At 42.0% G+C, this 21094-nt stretch overlaps 1 protein-coding gene across 2 annotated transcripts in view; it reads left to right on the forward strand.

Moving 5' to 3' along the window:
* Positions 1-215: 215 nt before the first annotated feature.
* Positions 216-21094, forward strand: part of LOC119010188 (corticotropin-releasing factor receptor 1) — a 63434-nt gene continuing 42555 nt past the window's right edge. The window contains exons 1-4 of one of the 2 annotated variants that reach the window (XM_037082149.1): positions 216-807; positions 9033-9120; positions 11281-11340; positions 11708-11833. In XM_037082149.1, coding sequence (XP_036938044.1) covers positions 778-807; positions 9033-9120; positions 11281-11340; positions 11708-11833 — 304 coding nt within the window. In that variant the 5' untranslated portion in view covers positions 216-777. The remainder of the gene's footprint in view (positions 808-9032; positions 9121-11280; positions 11341-11707; positions 11834-21094) is intronic. The other variant, XM_037082150.1, reaches the window with a different exon arrangement.

Genomic DNA, 21094 nt, shown 5'->3' on the forward strand with positions numbered 1-21094 from the left:
GGCTGCGGACTTGGCACCAAGTCAAGCGAAAACGAGGACGCACACATGTTTAAAAGGTTTTCCCTTCGTTAGAGCCACCGCGCCCCCGACGGGCCCGTCCTTTAACTTTCTCACAGGAGGCGGGAGGGAGGGGAGTGGCGTCTAGATTGCAGCGGGATTAGAGATTAGGATCTGGACCGGACAGGGTAGATGTTGCATAATTAACTCCACGAGGAGAGAATCGGGGTTTGTTCCTCTGGCGCGCCGGCGTTGTGGCACAACGTGGGCGGCGCGTCGAGGAGCCGCGATCCGTGGCCGCGCAGGAGGAGCCACAAGCTGGATGCGAAGCAGCGGGACATGACGGAGGACAGCACGCGTGTGGAGGGAGTCCTGGTCCGGGGCCAGCAGTGAGGAGAGCCGGGGGGGGGCACCGCGGTGTCCGGGGCGGATGGTGCGCGTCTTTTTTTTTCTCTCTCTCTCTCCGAGGCGGATTCAGTTTCCAGTCCGGTAACAGACACTGACGGAGGGACTTGATTTCCGCAGGTCACCACCTGCGGACCAGCTGACAGATCACCGCCGCTGGACTCCTTCATCAAAACCCATCTGAGGGGGATCGACTGGTGTCTGTGGAGGGCTGATCTGTGGCTCACCCAACATCTTCTTTCTTTCTTTTTTTCAATTATTTTTGCGCAAAACTCAGAGGATAAAAACAACAACAACAACAACAAAAAACCCCACTGTAAATCAAGTGATCAGAAGACGTTTAATGAGAATTATGTGAAGAGTTAACGTCTGGAAATGCGTCGCAAATGCTTCTATGTGCTCCAGGTAAGTTTGCGCTTTTTTTTTTTCTATATCTCATCTCCTAAAATTGAGTGTCTCTTAATAGCAGCGAGTCTCATGCTCGAGGATTTGACCGTAATCTTGATGCGAGGAGGGATTTAACACCATCATCCCATCCAGATGTCAGGTCTTTCTTTTTTCTTTCTTTCTTTCTTTCTTTTCTTTTTTTTTTTTGAGGGGTCTCTCCTTCTCACAGACATTTTGAAATATAATATCCATTAAAGAGAGAGAGAGAGAGAGAGAGTCAGGACTGTGATCCTCGGAGGGTTTTATTCATTTATTTATTTATTTTTTCTATTTTATGATGTTAACATTTAGAAACAGGCTGCGCTGAATGAGTTGAAGGAGCGCTGGAGCTGCAGATGTGTTGGAGGAACATGAAGCAGGACTCAAAGCGATCCCTCCTCTCTCTCTCTCTCTGTTTCTCTCTCTCTGTTTCTCTCTCTCTGTTTCTCTCTCTGGGGCTGCTGATGCTGAAAAACCCGGATTTGGGACACTGGAGATTAAAAAGTGTTAATGCAGCAAGTGCCCCGCTCTCACTGCTGCTGTCTTCAGTTACAAGAAAAGTGAACCGCACACAAAAATACCCCCCAAAAAATGAAGTCGTCTGATGTGAAGGAAGGAGAGAGGGGGGGGGACATGTGGTGTCTTTATTTTCTGGGGCTGATGTTGTTCCAGATGCCTGAAGGTGAATACTTCATCACCTCCTCCTCTTCCTCCTCCTCCTCCTCCTCCTCCTCATTGTGTGGAGCGGAGCTGCAGCTCTAAGAATAACTGAGAATCCTCTGAACCCTTCTCTGAAAATCCCCCCTGCTTTCTATTCGCGTCCTGCATTGTTGTGATTTAAGAGCAGGCAGTGGCCCCACACACACACACACACACACACACACACACACACACACACACACACACACACACACACATCACATGTCTGCTGAGGTCATAAAAGTAACTGAGTACGTTTACTCGAGGGCTGCGTCACCGCCTGCACAGTTTCCAGGTAGGACAGTACAGAAAGTACTCGAGTATCTGCAGTGGGGTCGATCGATGCGGCTCTTTCGGGGCCAATATTGACTCGGATGATCAATAATCAAAGAGGCGGACGCAGAGAAGATCTTTGTGTCACACTGTCAAACACCCGGAGATGAAATAAACAAGTACAGTTTACTGAAGTACAATTCTGAGCTGCTTTTACGTTAAAGTTATCTTGCAGTTTCATATTGTTGTGTTGTGTATAGGCTATTGATTGTGTTACCAATCAATCATGTTTATTATCAGCAATCTGACACAAAAATCACAGGTAGTTGTGAAAAAAAAAAAAATGCTGAATATCATCCCTGATATCAGTCGAGTGATTATTAAGATGCATCTGTCAGACGTGTCGGAGTCGATATACGTCGTCCGATACGCACCGATATGAATAATTGTCGTGGTCATTGATAATTATGAATTTGAGTGAAGCTTAACTAAAGTTTTATTGCAGTTTCAGCATTCAAACAATCACAGTTACGTTCCGCCTGCTGCTGTTTTTCTTCCTCTTCTTCTTTTTCATTTCCAGCCAAAACGTATGATGAGAAATAAAAACGATTAGACAAAACAAAATAAGACAAACGAGAATTCCAGCAGGAAGTGTTGAACACAGGTGGACGTGAGGGGAAGTACGATTGACGCAAGTAAACATGGAGCTGATGTGAGCATGTGTACACACACACACACACACACACACACACACAGACTAAGATACATGTTTGATTTAAAGGTGTACAAATGTTCAGATCACCTCACTGAACAAGCAGAACCTGGAACAAGGACTGCAGCCATTAATTATTATATCTTGTAGGAGTCTCAAGGAGCACGATGTGTCCTGATGTGTTGAGATTAGTGTCTTTAAAGGAGCACATGACTGAATAAACAAGCTGTTCTCAGAGGAAAATAACATTCCCAGAACACTATCTGAAGCCAGAAAAGCTGGCAGGGTCCGCCACACATAAACCAAGTTAAAGAGTATAAAACTGTCTTGTCCTTTAAGGTCAGTTTGTTCTCTCAGTGAAGATCCTCTGATTAAAAATGTCACCTCTCCAAAACTACAGACTGCTCCTTTAAGTGAAGGCAGTGAAGGCATGCTGAAAGATTTACGTGCAGTTCTGAAGGATCAGCGGTGGAGATATAGATCCTGACGGACGTGTCAGCCTCAGTGAATAATATGTTGTCCGATTCGTACCGCCGTGCAAACTTTCATATGGAGATTATAAATCTGAGATGGGACTAATTATGATTGTGCCACTCTAACTCACCTCGGGCCTCCCTGTTCACGTCATACATGCTCTTTAATGATGTTGAATCATGAGACTGTGTGAAATCCCACAGCTCGACTCCAGATACTCTTTAATCTATATATTCTTGAAGTTTGGCCCTCTGAGCTGCATTTCAGATGTTTTCTGATTCTTTGTTTGCGTATTGTGAAGCTCACTAATCACTTATTTGTCACTGGATTGAGTTGAAATCTGTCCTGAACATCCAATGAAAGATGGAAACATTCATTCAGTTGGATAGTTGCTGCTGAATGGATTCAATAATCAGATTTATAACAGGAAGTCACTCTCTTATGTGTCGTGTTGATATCAACGATTTCTGGGAAGCGATGGTGATATTAGGGTGTCAAAATATGCAACACAGAGATAACAAACAGATGTGTGATGAAGGCAGGACGTTTTACAGTTTTTAACAATGAGCTTTATTAATGACGATACAAATAACACATTCTATTCACAGAGCAAACAAACAGCAACGTATGAAAGGCAACAAGGCAACGAAATAAAACTAAAACTTCTACGTGACTACGTGTAAAATCATGACCCTCACAGCTCGGCGCTGGTGTGACACGTGGAGTCAGAAGCTCAGCGTGAGAAGACGTGTTATGAGACGGGATCTGAAGGTCGAAGAGAGTCTATTTTACTCTGACGGCCTCGGTGATGGCTGAGGACTTCGCGGCAGTCGAGCGAGGAGAAGGTGTCGTGGGTTGGACGGAGGAGGCGCGCGGGATGGTGTGCAGACATAAAGCATTTCTGAAGTTATTCGAGGCTGAAGGGCTCCGAAGGTGAGAGGCAGGATCCCAAAATCAATGCGATATTTAACGGGAGCCGGAGAAGCTGCTGATGAGCCGGAGTGATGTGATCCACGGAGAGGGAGCTCTGGGCCAGCTGAAGTTCATGGAGACACTCGAGACCAGAAGGGAAAGAGTCTCATCGGTCAATACGTGATGTAATGAGGGAGTGAATGATAATGGAGCTGTTCTGCGTCAGGCGATTAATATTCCGTAGATGAAAGCGTGCAGACGGAGTAACGTTGTTGACGTGAGCCTCCAGAGACACGATGCTGTCAGCGATGACACGGTTTTTTCACACGAGGGGAAGAGAGTCCACGGGAGTCATCAGTATTCAAAGAAAAACGATCTGTTTTTATTACTGTTCAGTTTGAGAGAGAGTTTCAGGAGAACAAGGATTTAATTTCAAAAAGAAAGAGAGTGGAAGTCGATAAATTAATCCGGGAGTTTAGTCGAGACCTGCTCAATTTGGAAAGTGTTGTGGGATGACTTTTGTTGCGATTCTGCAGCGTACAAATAAAGACTGATGGATTGATTAAGCTGGGTATATCAAAATGCATCAACTGCATCATTTTCTCACTCTGGACTTGTGTTTCTGGCGGTCGGTTTGTCGGCCAGCAGCAGCTGATGTCGCAGTAGATCCGGCGGTCGCACCGAGCACGTTCAGAGACACTCCGGTGGTTCTGGAGGATTTGTGATACCAAGAGGAGCAGCAGAGATCCAGGACGGAGGCTGGAGAGGTCGGTGTGTTTGCTGGTGGGGCTACGACTCGGAACCGCTGGATCAGAACATAAGAAATAGCAGAAATTGCCAAAGAAACTGACGAAGAAGAAGAAGAGTAGACCTGCCCTGCACTATTATCACCGATACGTAGTGCTATAATTTCATTTCCCAGGACTATTAGTGTACTAAAAGAGTAAATTTAGTGGGATTTTTTTCATTCTAAATGATCCAGAGCATCTTATTGTGAAATATGTTCTGTAAAAAACAAGGAAATTTTGCCTTTTTTTAAAAAAAGTGGAGAAAATCAGCCGATCTGGTGTGAATATTTATCATCTTTTTCGCGACTCCGGTGCTGCAACTCGACTGATTCTCCCGGCGAGCGACGAGAGCCGACCGTCGTTTTGTGTTTGCGTCAGTGACATTTCGCAGGTGAACTTCACCTCTGCGGCTGTCGGTCCTTCAGTATCCAGTTCATGCTGAGGTCAGCTGGTGTCTGTGTGGATCCTCTCCTGACCTTCCTGCAACACACGAACCCTGACACTGTATTACAGAGCACACTGAGGACAGCGAACTGAATATTTAAGCTGATAATGTTCAGCTGCCCTGCAAACACACATGAACCGACCTAAACTATGTTGAATAACGAAGGAGAAAAGAATCCAAATAGAAGTGAACATCTTATATTGATAGTCCCGCGGAGATGACAGAGACTTTACAATGTGGCGGTTCCTGATCGCGTTTGATTCACACAGCAATATTAATACCTGCTTCACATCCTGAGAGCCATTAAAACCCGGGAAAGTTAGAAGAGGGACCGCTGAGCATGTAAAGATGTTTACAGATGATGATGATCCGACCAGAAGACGGATGGAGTTAAACTGGCGATACACTGGCGAGTTTTTCGTCGTTGTGCGCTTCAGTTTGGGGGCACGAAGTCTCACAGGAAAATGAAGGTCGAGCGCAATTTTCTGTCGGCTTTCACGTTTCCATTAGCGACCAAACGACTCACTAAACTCAATTTTTTTATCCGGTGTTGTCGGCGCTCGCTGCCCCGAGGAAAGCAGAGCAATCCGTCTGTCTCTTTCCCGCGATTCAAATCATTAAAATAACGGCTGCGACTAACGAGTGTTGTTATTATTGATTAACATACATACATTCTGAAAAGTAGTCCACTGCTCTAACATAACACTGCTGGACTGAATGATCAGATATCACCCTTTTTTTTATTCTATGTCCTCGGTGCTTAGCCACTAAGGCAAATGTACACACGTCTTCACTCAGGGGGGATTTGTCCCAGCTGTTCCTGAACGCAGCACAAAGAGAGCTGACGGTTGAGTCTCATTCCCAGGGACGTCAGACAGACACGTTTTGTGTTTGTAAAGCATCCAGAGTGGAAAATAAGAGAAAATAAGAAAATCCAGGCAGAGGCCCCGGTCTCGTATCGTCTCGCTACGTCTGAAATCACATCTTGTGATGTCACGGAATGAAAATAATCCATAATTCTCCTCCGATGCTAAGTAACAACCCTGTTTTGAAAATGTAAGTGGGAGGAATGTAGAGATATTTGTGCTCAGATGAAGGGAGGAGACGTCAAAGCTGTCAGAGAGAGAAATACTGAAGTACCTCCCACCTCTGTTAGTCACAGGCCTGCAACCAGCTTTTTTTTTTTTAATTAATCAGTTTCCTCAGAAAAAAGAAACCAAAACGTCCATGAAATCAAACTCATTTATTCATATTTCAACATGAATAACTAAACTCAATATTTGTGTCAACAGCTCAAAAACTCCCAAATTTTCAGTTTACAGTGAGAACACACATATATGATACTACAAAAAAGTCTTTTTGGCTTATTTATTCTTCGCTGCTCAATTAACTACAGTCAATACAATAAATGTACCTTGTGTATTATACCTCGTACTACCTGTATTATACTCCTGTACTACTAACAGGAGAACGGGCTGTTTTTTATCCAGTCGTCTTCGTCGTGGCCGTCGGCCGTCGAGCTTTAATTACTTGGAAGGAGCTGGACGGCCGGCGCTGAATTGTGATACCCGCCCGAGACTCAGTGAGCGTGAAACAGACACAGTGAGCCGTCAGGAAGCCCGCCTTGGAAATCTGGGCCACTCTGGCATTTTATATGACATGGTTACACACACACACACACACACACAGTGCTGGTATTTCACGCTGCTGTAAGCATCAGGTATGAATGTGCTTTTTAAAACACACTTTTAATTAAAGGCAGAAGTCAGGTAATTTTTTCCCTCCGCTTTCTGTCTGAAGATGTGAAATGTTAACGGTCTCAGATGAATTATTGATGGGGATGTTTTATTTAAGGAGGAAATGAAACATCTGCCTTTATAGGTAATAGTAGCCACCCCTCTCACGCCCGCGGGGGAGCCGACTCGAGGACGGCTGCAGCGACTGACGTGTTAACCTAGTTTGGGGTCAATTAGAGAGGCCGGTTCAGTCCGCACGTAAACCAAAAGGATAAACCTTTTACAGCCGTGTCTTCTTCCAGTCAAACGGCCCCGACGGACGCTGGCACTCAGGCGCCGTCCAGATGTGTCACCACTGCAGCGTATCGCACAGATATGTCGCCAGACCTTTCCCCGGTTTGTTGCCAGCTGTCACACGTCCAACGTAAATCCAGCTGAGATCGCAGTGTGTGGATGAAATATGAAATATTAATGCAGAACACTTAATTCCACTAAAATGTCATTTGACAAAACCTTAAAAATTCACACACACACACAAAAAAAGCAGCTCCTCCAGAAGTCATCAGACGTCTCAGGATCTCAACGTGATTAAAGAGGATTTAAAGAGCACGCAGATGTAGAACTCACCTTTTTGTTTTTTAACTGTTATTTTATTATTCTTGGTCTTATGGCTGAAAACAAGTATAAGCTCCGCAACGGGAAAGGGAGCAGAGGATTTGCATTAATAGCAGCAGGCTTTGAGACCAGCCGGTCCACCCTGGGGAGGAAGAGAGTCGGGATAATAATCATGCTTTGTTTAATGCTGAACAACGTGAAATCAGAGACTGTTTTGCCCACATCTTTGTAGAGACGTATGATCACCACAACAGCCTGGATCAAGTTGTTACGCTCGACTGGCGGACCGAATGAAGAGAGGTGGACTCTGTGTTTACGGTGTTGATGCTCACGTGAACTTCGTCGGGCTGCTGCTGTTTACATTCACCCTGACACACAAATTCTCATGAATTCCAGAGACTTTTGGAGCTGTTTTATGTTTTTTGGTTTATTTTTGTTTTGTTTTAAGTCGACAGCTACTTCAGTCATTTAGGAGGTTTCTGCAACGCTGCTTTTCTGTGAGGCTCCAGACGGTGTATTGTGTTGTTTTTATGTAGTGTACTGTCCACATAATTGACTTTTCATGTATTGTGCTTTTATATGATGTAGTGGCTGACTGACTTTACTTTAAGTTGCCTCTTTCCATTGAATGTTGTGTCAACAATGTTCTCATGGTCTGATTAGGTTTAGGCACAGAAAACACTTGTTTCGGGTGGGTTCAAAATCATGTTTTTGCATAAAATACCTGTTTTAGGATTGTCCCAAAGGTCTCCTTAAAAACATCCCCCTGATTTCATGCTTACAAATGTTGGAACACAGTGGTGAACTGTGGTCACTGGCTTCACGGCAGTCTCACCTGCAGCTCCTCCACCTTACGGATGTCAAAGTCAGGTCGTAAACATGTAATATGAGGTGTGATGTGACATGTTTTGTAGAAATGTAAATGTGATAGTGTGACCCCATGTCAAGTCCACTAAACATGACTTCCCTCACTCACCTGGACTTTCCGTCTGCGTGGTGGCGAGCAGATAATGAGAGAGCTGTTCCTCTGACTCGAGGGTCTCCTCTGTTTCATCAGTGTGTAATTGGATCGTACCGGCACTTCTGTCGCATGAGACCCGGCAGATGTGAGCCCTTCCTGAGCGTCTTACTGTAGTTTTTTTCTTTTAATTATGTGCATTATTTAATGCTCCCCTCCCTCCTCTGCACACATGATAAGTAGGCTGACTGCAGCCACCCACACGATGCACAAACACAAGCATTTTCAATACAACACGATCAACCTCCTCCAGGAAGGCAGCGAGGAATTTCCTTTGCCTTTAAACATTATCGAGTCCTTGTATCTGTAAACATGAAAGAGTGGTTGACGGGGAGCGATGATTACAGACTACAAAGTGCTGCAAATTGGCGCGAGGAGCTGTTAATAAATGCATCATGTTGCTCAAGGGCACCCAGAAGTCTCTTAGTTTGATTCAGCTGAGCAGCGCATTAAAGGAGCAGGTTGTATCTGTCGCTGTGTTAATGTTTGATTCACTGATTAAACCCCCCCACTGTCTCGTCTCTGTTCTCAGGTGTGTGCCGTCGTCAGCCTCCTGCCTTCAGGCTCGCTGGCAGATCTGACATGTGAAGCTCTGCTCATGCTGTCGGGGAACGTCTCACGTAAGTCGAGGGCGAACATCAGCTGCTACAGGCTTTTAAAGCAGCACTCGGGTCCAACCTGAGAGTCCCACTTCAGCTCGCGAGGCCGCATTGATTTTCAGCCTTTCCCATTTTCGCGACCGCGACCACTAAATGCCAAACCCTCTACCTCGATTCCAACTTTCTCTGTGTGGATATTGGGGAAATGTCTTTTCATGTTGCTCCGTTTCTGTGGCGACCTCACAAGTTTGGTAATAGCAGCTCATTAAATGCACGCCCAGAGAACACAATCACGCTCACATTTGCAGGAATGATCTTTGTTTGCAATTTGCCTCGGGTGAAACTCATAAATATGTTCCAGGTAGATCCGAACAGGCTGATAACAACGGCTCGCTGCGCTTTGCTACGATGCCGTCACTCGACTCCGTGATGAGCCGACTGGGTGTGAACTTTCAGAACGACGAGTCTCTGGAGGATCAGGTGTCATAAAGCATCAAGCAGGGCGGCAGAGAACAACCACATTCATTACTTTGTGACTCATCATCCAGTCTCTCCTTTCTGAAAGTGTCACACGTGGAGTGAATCTCCTCACATGTTAACTTAAATTCGAACGCGAATGAATAAAAAAATCACATGTTCAAATTTAGATAAGATACAGTGCTTTGATATGGTTGTTTTTCTCACATGTTTTTCACGTATTTTCACATGTGACTGGCAATTAACATGTGGATGTAAGAAAAGATAAGATGTGCCTGTGTTGTCCACGTGTCGGGGGAATTCAAAACATAATGTTAAGATGATAAGATGATAAGATAAAGATCCTTTATTGATCCCCCTCGGGACGAATTTGCAGGTAACAGAGCAGTACAGAGGGAAATAAGTAGCAGCACAAGAGTAAAACTCAAAAAAAGCCAATAATAGAGGGATAAAATGTCACATGTTCATCGTACACAATGAACATTTTCACGTGAATTACAAACATTATGTATATATGTGATCGTGTTTTGTTCACAGGTGGTAAATGTCAAAAAACTGACTGATTATTCGATCTAAAAAACAAAAAAAAAGTTACCTTTTTAAAACACATGTGCTACTTTTGCTCAATGCAGCATGTAATCTGTAAAGTAACTAGTAACTGAAGTTAATGAAATGTAGAGGAGTAAGAAGTCCAACAGTCAAATTGTACAATCTGTGTTTGTAATGACGGTAACTCATCATAGCCAGAAGTGATGATGATGATCTCTCCGCTCAGCAGAATAAATAAAATATTAATATTACAGTGTATGAATGTTTAAATAGACTGCAGTGTTTTAAAATGCATTTATTCAGCCCAAATCCTGTCACCTGCCCCTCGACAGGCTTCTGAAAGTTTGTCCAATCAGAAGAGAGTGGGAGGGTCTGCGAGACTCAAATCTCTGAATATAAAGCTGGAAATGAGCAGAACAGGTCCGCTTTAAAATAACAGAGCATGAAATGACTTGATGTGATGAAACTTGTAGTCACATCAGATGTTTGTGTGCAAAACTGGTGGATTGTGCCTTTTAGAAGTTCCCGGATAAAAGAGGAGAAAGATAATTTATTGTGTTAAAAGAAGCAAACTATGACAGCTGGTGATAAAGGAGATAAAATGCCTTCAGTGGTAAAAATGAATCAAAGTCAGATTACAGAGCAGACGGATAAAAGTGTTGTAATTCACTCGGCTGTTCGAGGATTTTGGACAGGAAGTGTAAATACCTCACAGCTGGTTCTGTTGTTTCACCCGAGGACAGTTTTAAAACCACTTCGGGCTCATTTGATATTTTACATAAATTCGTTAATTTTCTCTTAAAACAGGTTGGTTATGAAACATCTGAACACGCAGGACGGAAGTGTCAACTTTTGTCTCGCAGGACATCCTTATTTCCGGCTCTTTTCCTCTAAATCGTCCTGAGTTATTACAGAATTAATAGCCCGACCCCTCGGGGGCACGTCTACATTCATATTTGCTGCTACCGTGCTGTTATTGCTCCGGGAAAAGGTCTGTCACCAGTGTTTACCGTTGCCCTTTAATGCTCAACCCTTTGTAGCTGTTAAGCTGAATCTAATGAGATTTTCATAGCCTCCATCTGAACCGAGCAAACATAGATTGAGGTTATTGATGAGTCTCTCTCTCTCCTCCCCCCCCATGCTTCTCGATTGCAGTGCAGTCCCTGGCCTCCTCCTGGAACCAAACCCTGAGCAATGCCACAGGTCAGTGGAGCGGTGAGTCGGACACGTCGCTCTTCCTTGCATGTGTGAAAACTGAATCCCAGAGCTGTTACTACAAAGCGGGGCCGTTGTGGAAGACCCCACGGGGGGGGCGGGGGGGAATAAGTTTGATCCGAGCTCAGATTATAAAGACTAACATCAAAAGACGAGAACAATGCTGGAAATAGACTGTTGGCGACGCGCCACAGGAGACAACGAGTGTTCATTAAAGCTCGTGTACACAAACAGCTAATTCAGCGCCGGCGGGTTTCGTTGCCAACATCTTTGGGAGCATTGTCAGAATTTCACCATGGCTATATGTAGATGTTAGGCGTGTCAGGAATGTACGTCCGTGTCTGACCCTTCTGTCCTCACGCTTCAGGCTCGGGACTCTACTGTGACACCTCCATCGATGGCATTGGCACCTGCTGGCCCAGGAGCAGCGCCGGCCAGATGGTGTCACGACCCTGTCCAGAGATGTTCTACGGTGTCAGATACAACACCACCAGTAAGTCCTCGCTGTCAGCCCAGATTTGGAAAACAAACAATAGATTCAAAAACAAGATTTAATTTGATTCCCCACCACCACCACTGCCTCCCCATCACCGCTGACTCGTCTTCCCCTCGGGCAGATCCTGTTTACGTAATTGTGTATACAGAAAATTAGCATGAGCATACAAATTAGCAAGAAAAAAGAAGAACCCCAAACGTGTACACAAAGTAGGACTGCGGATAATACGGCGTGGAGTGCCAGAAGAAAGGATGTAGTAAAAGGGAGGGGGGGAAAGACAAGTGGAGCTGATAGATGTATATTTTATCAGACGTTCTAGTTTGGAGAATAACCAAAATCCTGACAGTTGATTGGTCAGGATTAATCAGGATTGGTTGGGATTAATCCTGACCACCAAAGTAATGAGGATTCATCCCCTGAGGACCATTCATGGTCCTCAGGGGATGTTTCCTCGTTACTATGGTGATCCTCTGACATTTACTCTAGTGCCACCAGTAGATTGATATTTGTTTTATTGATCAAATTATCACGACACATTTCAGATGAATATGAATAAGGCGATGAAATTTGGTACAGATATTCATGATCCCCAGATGTTGAATGCTAATGACTTTGTTGATCCTCTGACCCCTAGTGCCACCAGAAGATCAATATTTGTTTCTTTATCAAATAGAAATATCTCAACAAATACTGGATTTAATTGTGTTACATTTTGCACAGACATTCGTGGTCCCCAGGGGATGAACCCTAATGTCTTTGGTCATCCTCTGACCTTCACTCTCTCGACACCAGCAGGTTAATATGTGTTGACATCTGTGTTTCTTCATGGAATATCTCAACACATATCAACTGAATGTCATTAAATGTAGTACAGATATTCATGGTCACCAGGGGATGAATATTAATGACTTTAGTGATCCTCTGAGCTTTACTTTCTCAACACCAGCAGGTTTATGTTTAAGTTATTTAGCAAAATGTCTCAACACATATCAGATTAAAGCAACTGACTTTTGTACAGACGTTCATGGTCCTCAGAGGATGAAACCTAATGACTTTGGTGATCGTCTGACTTTTGCAGAAAGGGAACCAGTGGGTTAATTATCGTGTTTTTTATTCAAATATCTAAACACAGATCAGTTGCTTGTCAATAAATGTGGTACAGACATTCATGGTCCCCAGAGGATGAAACCTAATGTCTTTGGTGATCCTCTCTCTCCGTCCGACGGGTTTTATTCAAGGAAATCCAAGTTTGTTTTTAAAAGCTCAATAATCATATAACATTTCACTAAGCAAGTCATTAAGTAATCATGTTAAATAACTGTAATTGACCAAATAACCCTGATTATGATTGTTGCCATAATGGAGCTGCCTTATTATCTCTTTCACCACTTTTTATTACACATTACAGAAATGTAATTTCTGATGGATGACTTTGTATCCACGAAGCGTCTCGTACTACTCAACGTCTTGTGCCTGAACACGGACTAAAAGCACAATGTTGACATACTGATGTTAAGATCCTCCTCGTCTCCCAGCGTCTCGCACCAACGAGGAAAAAAATGCTAATTAAATCAGATAGCGTCGTCATTGTCTCTCGTCTCAAATGGCAGTGATTGATAACCGTCTTAACCTTTTCTTGATCTCATTATTACGAGATTAGAAGTCACAGTTCTGACTGATAGAAGTCATAATCAGAAGATGAGGCCTCACACTGAAAGCAGCGTGGTTCAGTAAAAAAGATTCAAAACATTATTTGAAGCTGAAAACACTGAAAGCTTCGATCCTTTTGAGGGATTTCTTTTGCTCGAACATGATTGATAATTAAAATAGTTGCCAATTGGTATTTTGTCAATTCACTGAGGACCCTGTTACAACATAACATAGTCCAATCTAATATTATCTAATACACAGTTTGGTACGTCACGTTATGTCACGAAATTATTACCCTACATGTCAAGTTTGTTTACATTTTGTCACATTATATCACGTTATGTCATGTTAGGTCACGTTATGTTACTTCATTTTGCATTGCGTTACATCAAATCATGTCATGATATGTGACATTATATCACGTTATATCACGTTATGTCACGTTATTACACACCACGTTACATCATGTGTCATCATATCATGTCGCATGATATCACACGATGTCACGTTACAACTCATGTTTTGTCACATTATATCACATTATGTCGCTTCAAATGACATCATGTTATGTAAAATCACATCACGACATGTCATATTTTGTAATGGTCTATGTCTTGTTAAGTCCCATTAAGTCACATTATGTCACACTGTGACATTACATCCTGTTGAATCAAATCATGTGACATTTTGCCACGTATGTAACCCATGCCATGTTATATCACGTCCCCTCACACTGTGTCACATTGTGTCTCGTCGCATTGTGTCATGTCGGATTACGTTACCTATGTCTAAGTGTTTCAATTACGTCATGTACACGAGTTAAATAAGCCAACGTGTATTTATGGATCCACATGCACAAAACCTGCAGCACTCTCCCGGGTCGAATCCTGTGTTTGACCCGTTCATCCGCTCCAACATCCTCCCTATGCAGACCACGCAGACCTCTCCTATGTCTTTATTAGACTGTCGTTAAAATAAGAAGTTTGATATTCAACCAAAAATAAAAAATCTCCTGGCAGCGAGTCTCATCCAACGTGAATCTGCGCCCTGTGATGTGAATCTATCTGGGGCACTGCGGCACTCTGAAGGTAAAACAAACACCACAGAGGGGAAATACAGTAAACACAATTAAGTAAATTTAGGGAGATAAAAGCAAATGTGTTTCTTGGTAATTTAAAGTCGAAAACCCCCACAGGACCCCGAGGGTGGGCGAGAGAGGGGGGAGGGAGAGGGAGTGAGAGAGCCGGGCTATAATTCAGCTGCAGCTCGACAGTAATTTGACACTGCAAGGTTCATTTCACCTTCAGGATTAACGTAATCTCTATTCAAGCATAGCCTAAAAGCCTGAAAAAGACTGCCCATCAGCTGACATTACCAGCGAAGGTCAACAGCGTCCAGGATGCAGCATGATGACGAGTTTACTCTCCCGGGATCTGACATACTGAACCTTAAAAATCCTCTGCGGTATTGTTCCTGAAGGGAAGCCGTGGATAACTAATGAAGCAGAACTACTTCAAGGTGTATTTTTAGTGTGAATTTATTATTCAACATAACATAAATATTTGATATTTTACACTGATGAGGGAGAACGTTTAACGAAGCAGCCGACACCTGAGCCGTCACGTCCGGAACTAAATGTTCAGAAAAACACATTTTTACTGCACAAATGCTTTTTTTGTTGAAAAGGTAGAAAAACAAAAACAAAAAAAAAAAACACAGTGACCTCTCAGACTTTTTTAAAAGGCGTCTGTTTGGAACTTACTCTCCTCCTCAAGGTTTTACATCCATCACGTGGAGCTGAAAGCACCGGGCTGTTATGTTAAGTGCTCTTCAGTTGAATTCAAGGCTGCGAGAGCTTTCTGTTCACAATCAAGTTGTTCAGTAAACGGCAGCAACATTCAGACAAACAATCCGATTCAGGGGCGGAAAGTAACTGAGTACATTTACTCGAGTGCTGTACTTCACTATTTCAGAGAAGAGATATTTTATGTGACTCCACCACTTCAACACAAGCTTGGTATTTAAATTCACTCCACCTCGACCAACTACAATATTAATAGTTATACTGTAGTGATAATAATTGGATTATATGGTATATGATCTGATTAACATTTGTACTTTTTTGTCGATACTTTTACATGTTTTCTGCTGTCGGCACAGCTCAGTCAGTCGCTCGTCCAGCCTGAAGTATCTCAACAACTCACAGACGAATTCAGACTGCTCAGACTGACAGAATAAATACTTGAAATATCTAAAGTTAAAAGGACACATTAGGCAAGATAACCTTATTATTGTAATGACATTTGTAATTCATTACCGTCTGGCAGCATCTGAATGTTGTTAAGGTGGAGCTTGTTTTAATATCTTGATATATTCATACTGTCGTTTTCATGTTTGACAGTAAATCTCAACCTCAAGTTATTATCTTAAACTCTACTCGAGTACTAAAAACTGCCAGAAACTATAAGAGCCTGTGATTATTCCCGTCAGACTTAATACATTCCTGCGACTTTGGCCGGTTTCAGCAGAGTCATGAGGTTTTCATGTCACCAGACTGTTCTGAAATCTGCTCCACTTCACTTCTTCTTCCCTCGTCTGTTCTCAAAAAATGAAAAATTCGGCTGTGTCTTTTCTCCCCCTCGAGACCTGCCGAGACTTCAAACATGAGGAACAAACTTCAGCTTCCTCCTCGTGTAAAGTGTCTGAAGTTTGAAGATTTCAGCTCAGAGCAGCAGCGTTAGTTTGTTTGTTATTTGTACCTTTGTTGACTATTAGCAGCTCATCTTGAACGCAAATAATCAAACATCCCCTGATTCCAACACAAGTAAAAGTAATAATATTGTAAAAAAAAATTACAAGTTACCATTACAAGTTGTTTCAGCTGCAGTGGCCGTAGCTCTTGAGCCGCCTCCTCGTGTTTTACCGTTCCTCAATTTATTCCTTGTCTTGTATTCCTGACTAATCACGATCCTCCTCGTAACTCACCGGCCCACCAGCAGCCAGCTCTCTCCGGCCCCCTGATTCATCCACCCTGCTCCGGCCAATCCGGCCATACCTCACCGCCGCCCTCTTGCCCCTCGGCCTCCTCTCGACTCATTCCACCTCCATTCTCTAATAAATCCACTTAATTCATCTCACTCCTGAGGCTGAGGCTGCGCTCGCGTCCACGCTGCTAAATCACAACGCTGTCTGAAAAAACTGAGAGAATGAAACCTGATTTCATAAAACACTTGAAGCAAATTGGTTTGAAGTGAAAACAGACGGTAATATTCTGACTGGATCTGTGCACATGTTTTGAGGAAGAGGACTCAATTATGCTCTAAAATGACTTGATTAGAAGGAGATTTCTGCAGGGAAACAAACCATCAGATGATTTTGTACCATTCTTCTTTTCATGCTTCTAATCCGCAGCCTTTATTTACTTGTTACTTTACAAACTTAGCATTTTACATTCAAGAAACATGGGTTTGTAAGCAAGTGGATGACTGGAACAATTATTTGATAACTAATTAGTTGCCGGGTGAAAGTGAATGAATAGCATCTACTGATTAGGGCTAATCATTTTAATTTGATTAAGTGATTCTGAGGAATAAAGAAACAAATCAATCGGTCTAATCAGCAGAACATCATGCTAAAATAGCTTTTTGCCCTGTTAGCTACAAAGCTTTCTATTTCACAGTTAGCAAGCGAGCTAGCTCAGATTTCTCTCTGTTAAATAATTATTAATTGACTGAAATTATTAATTGACTGAAATTAGAACAAATGTCAGTAATTGTAAACTAAAGGGAAACTAGAGAGAAGCTTAGACAATTATCATGACTGCTAAGTGTGCGCATGTCACGAGCTAGTTAGCATAATGCATAGCTTCCCAATTAGCCTAAAGTAGTTTGCTAACTCACCATATCCAAGTTTCTTCATATTTGATGCGCGATTTCACGGACTAACATTTTTGGTGTGATACGGAGTTTATTTTCAGGATTTTTTACAACAAAAACAATTAGTTAAATCAGGAAAACATCATGCTAGTGCAGCTTTTTGCCCTGTTAGCTAACAAGCTTTCTAAGTGACTGTTAGCAAGTGAGCTAGCTCAGATAGCATTTCCTCCTCGTTAAATTAATCCTTATTGAATGAAATTAGGAGAAAATGTCAGTAAATAGTCCACTTCAGAGAAAATATTGTGACTGTCAAGTGTTAGTGTGTTCCTCGCTGGTTAGCATGTTAGCGGTCCAGCTAGTAGTTTTACTGTAGTTACTTTGAATACTTAAAGTACATTTTCCTGATTTACATACTTTTACTTAACAGAGTATTTTTACAGTGCCGTCAGAGTACTTTTATTTATGTAAATAATCTGACCGCTTTCCCCAACATTGATTGTTGTGGAGTAAAAAAATGGTTTCCCATATTTCCGTCTGAACTGAAGTGGAGTAGATGATGTAGTGTTTGAGTAAATGTACTTTACTTGAGTAAATGTATTTTACTCGAGTACTTTCCATGCTTACATGTCCATTAGGTGTTAAAGAGAACCCATTTTCTGCCTGATGAAAACTGTTAGAGGGTTTAATCTCCTCTCAGATTACTGCAGCAGTAACACTCACACAGCAGTACTCTTCTTTCTCATATTTATTTTTTCTCCCACGGGTTCAGTGTATCATCTGATGTCTCCCTCTCTGTTTATTTCAACACATTCCTGCGACTAAATGGATCGGCTCATTTTAACCACGAGCACATGCTCGACATAATCTCTTGGGTTTGAAAACACTTTCCCAGATTTTATTGCAGTTTAGAGACCCGGCCGTTCGGCTGAGGCGTCGAGATGCGATGCCTTTAAATTTTAAAAGTCGACGCGCCTCGCAAACCAAAATAGTCACAAAGAATGTGGAGAGTCGGGCCGAACGAGCGAGTCTCCGCTCCACAGCACGGGTGAATGATTTGCACAGAGCTGAGACGATATATATATATATATATATATATATATTCATTTTAACGCACTTTGAATGCAAATTTTATGAAATGACACAGCTCCAAAAACAAAACTTTAGCTATTACCCTTGATCTTGGACTTGTAGACATAATTATAAGTAAAATGGAGGAATATCTGCAACCTGTGATGCGTGGAGGACCAACGCTGCCAAATAAGTAAATAAACAAATAGATAAATGATTCAATTAATGAACTGATATGACATTAAAATCACAATGACTTAAATTGATATTTCTATTTTGAATTGCGTCTGTATTTATCTGTGATAGTCTTATTCCCTGAAATAAAATATAACCTGGAGGAAAAAACAAATAAGACTCGTAGGATTCTGGATTAATATTCTTATTTGTGTTCTCCAGTAGATTAAAACTGTATTTTCTCAGCGATACGACGTGTATCGCTGAGAAAATAGGTTCAGACGCAGGACAATGGTTTATTAAAAATAAATAAAATACTTGGACAACACTCAGTTGCCCGTGGAAACCACTTCAACAACCTCAGATTATTATGACAGTATTTGCAGTATTTGAACCAAGACTGCATGAAAAACAGCAGCAAGATAAGAACAAAATGAAATAAAGATGAAAGTAACACATAAATAAGTATGAAAAACATTTGATTCCGACTCCTATCACCTTTCAGAAAAGATCTGAAACATGTCCGCAGTCAAAAGCGTCCACGGACACTCACCGCTTTATTTTTGCTGTGTTATTTTTGGCGCTGGAGTAAAAGGTGTGAATTACAGCCGGGACGTGTATAACACAGTGATTTATGGACTGTGTTGCCCTTATTTCAGTCTGAGAGGAGGACAGCAGTCACTGCTCAGGGCTGAAATATCTCCTGACACTATCTGCTGCATTTCTGGAAGAAGCGATAAATTAAATGTCCTGCCTTGTTTTGATTATTTGCAGCTTTAGATGCGAGAAATACTGTGAAAGAATCAACATGTTTAATCCACGGAGAAAAACGCACAAAGCATTTATTCAGACGCCGCCTGCAAACGAGCTGTCAGCACCTCTGTGATGTTGTGATGTCACAACTGAACAGCCACGCCCCCATAGGCATGGTGGGCGGTGCCTGCTCGGGCCTGTGGTAGCTGACCAATCAGAGCAGACCAGGCTGTTCAGGTCTATTGGACTGTTTGAGAAGAATCATGTGTTTGTTTTTTATATTTAAGGATGTAAACATTTTCTAGAAAAAATGAGCATATGTAATCATTTGATCATTATGATGTCATAATCAAACATCGATAGATAGTTTATTGATCCTGAAGGCAATTAAGGCCAAGTGGATGCCATTGTTTGTTAAGGAAAAGATAAAATATGATATTATTTATAAATTATTGTACTTATTATTGACATTGGAGGTTAAATGGATGTCTAATAGTGTTTATATCTCGTATTCTTACATGACATAGATGAATATATTAACACAGGAAATAGTATTTGTACTTTCTTTACTGCTACCAGCACAACTACTGGTAGCACTGTTACTAATACCACCACTACTTTTACTACATCCATCATGATATTAAAAATAACAATAAAGATAATGAGAAGAAGAAGAAGTAAAACATGTAATATCATTCATTTATTCTTTTACATATTTACCAAAAAATGTGTTGCTAAAACATTCACATATAGAATCATTTGATAGTTTTCAGACATTTTACACTGCATGAATATGATTTTTTTCCCCATAAAAAATAAATAATTATATCAATAGCAAGCATTTCAGCCATGCTTTTATAATTTCAAATAATCTAAATATTTAGATTATATCAAATTAAAGTAGATAGTAATCTGTACATTCCTGAAAATCCTTAAAAAAGTTGAATTGCTTATCACAGTAAAGCACAGTGAGCCAGAGGAAGTATCAGCAGTAGTAATAGTGGTGTAAGTAGTATTAGGACAATATTAAGTGGCTTTAGGTGAAGGCAGCGCAGTGAGTGGCTATAAAAGCCTGAGTGGTTGTAGCTGCTGGTCTCAGATCCAGAGGGAGATTACTGCAGAGTTCAGGTCGACGAGTGCACGAGTCAACGTCCCTGTTTGTTCGAGGCGCTGATGCAGAAAAGAAAGCCAAAGATCCGCAGCATATTTCTGCCGCAGCTCGACTCTGAAGCCGGAGACAAATCCGCGACAAGATTTACAGACGAGTAAAAAAGATCTTAAATTGGATTCTGAGACTCGCTGCAGCGAAGAGGAAGAGTGATGTGAATTCTTGCTTCTGCTCCAGTTACAGAACAAAATGAAGCAGACGAGGAAACTCACAAATATTAAAGCGTATCCGACCTCGTCGTGACCCGCGTCGAAGATATGAAACTTTATTCACAGCGGAACATTCAGAAGATTACTGAAGGAGGAATCTGTGTACAGCTGCACAGACATAGAGGCGAAATTTACATAATTTACTTCAGCAAAACACTGTAAAAATACTCAGTTACAGCTGAAAGTCCTGCACCGGACACCTTCAAACATTACAATTATTACATTTATTTGATTATTTGACTAATTGTTTCATCTAAACTTGTTTAATTTATATCAAAACATCATATTGAGGCTGTCAGACAACCTTAACACAGTGGAGCAGTAACAGAGTAAATGTACTTAGTTACACTCCACCGCTGCA

Source organism: Acanthopagrus latus, chromosome 20 (genome assembly GCF_904848185.1).
Source record: "Acanthopagrus latus isolate v.2019 chromosome 20, fAcaLat1.1, whole genome shotgun sequence".
Taxonomy (NCBI): Eukaryota; Metazoa; Chordata; class Actinopteri; order Spariformes; family Sparidae; genus Acanthopagrus; species Acanthopagrus latus.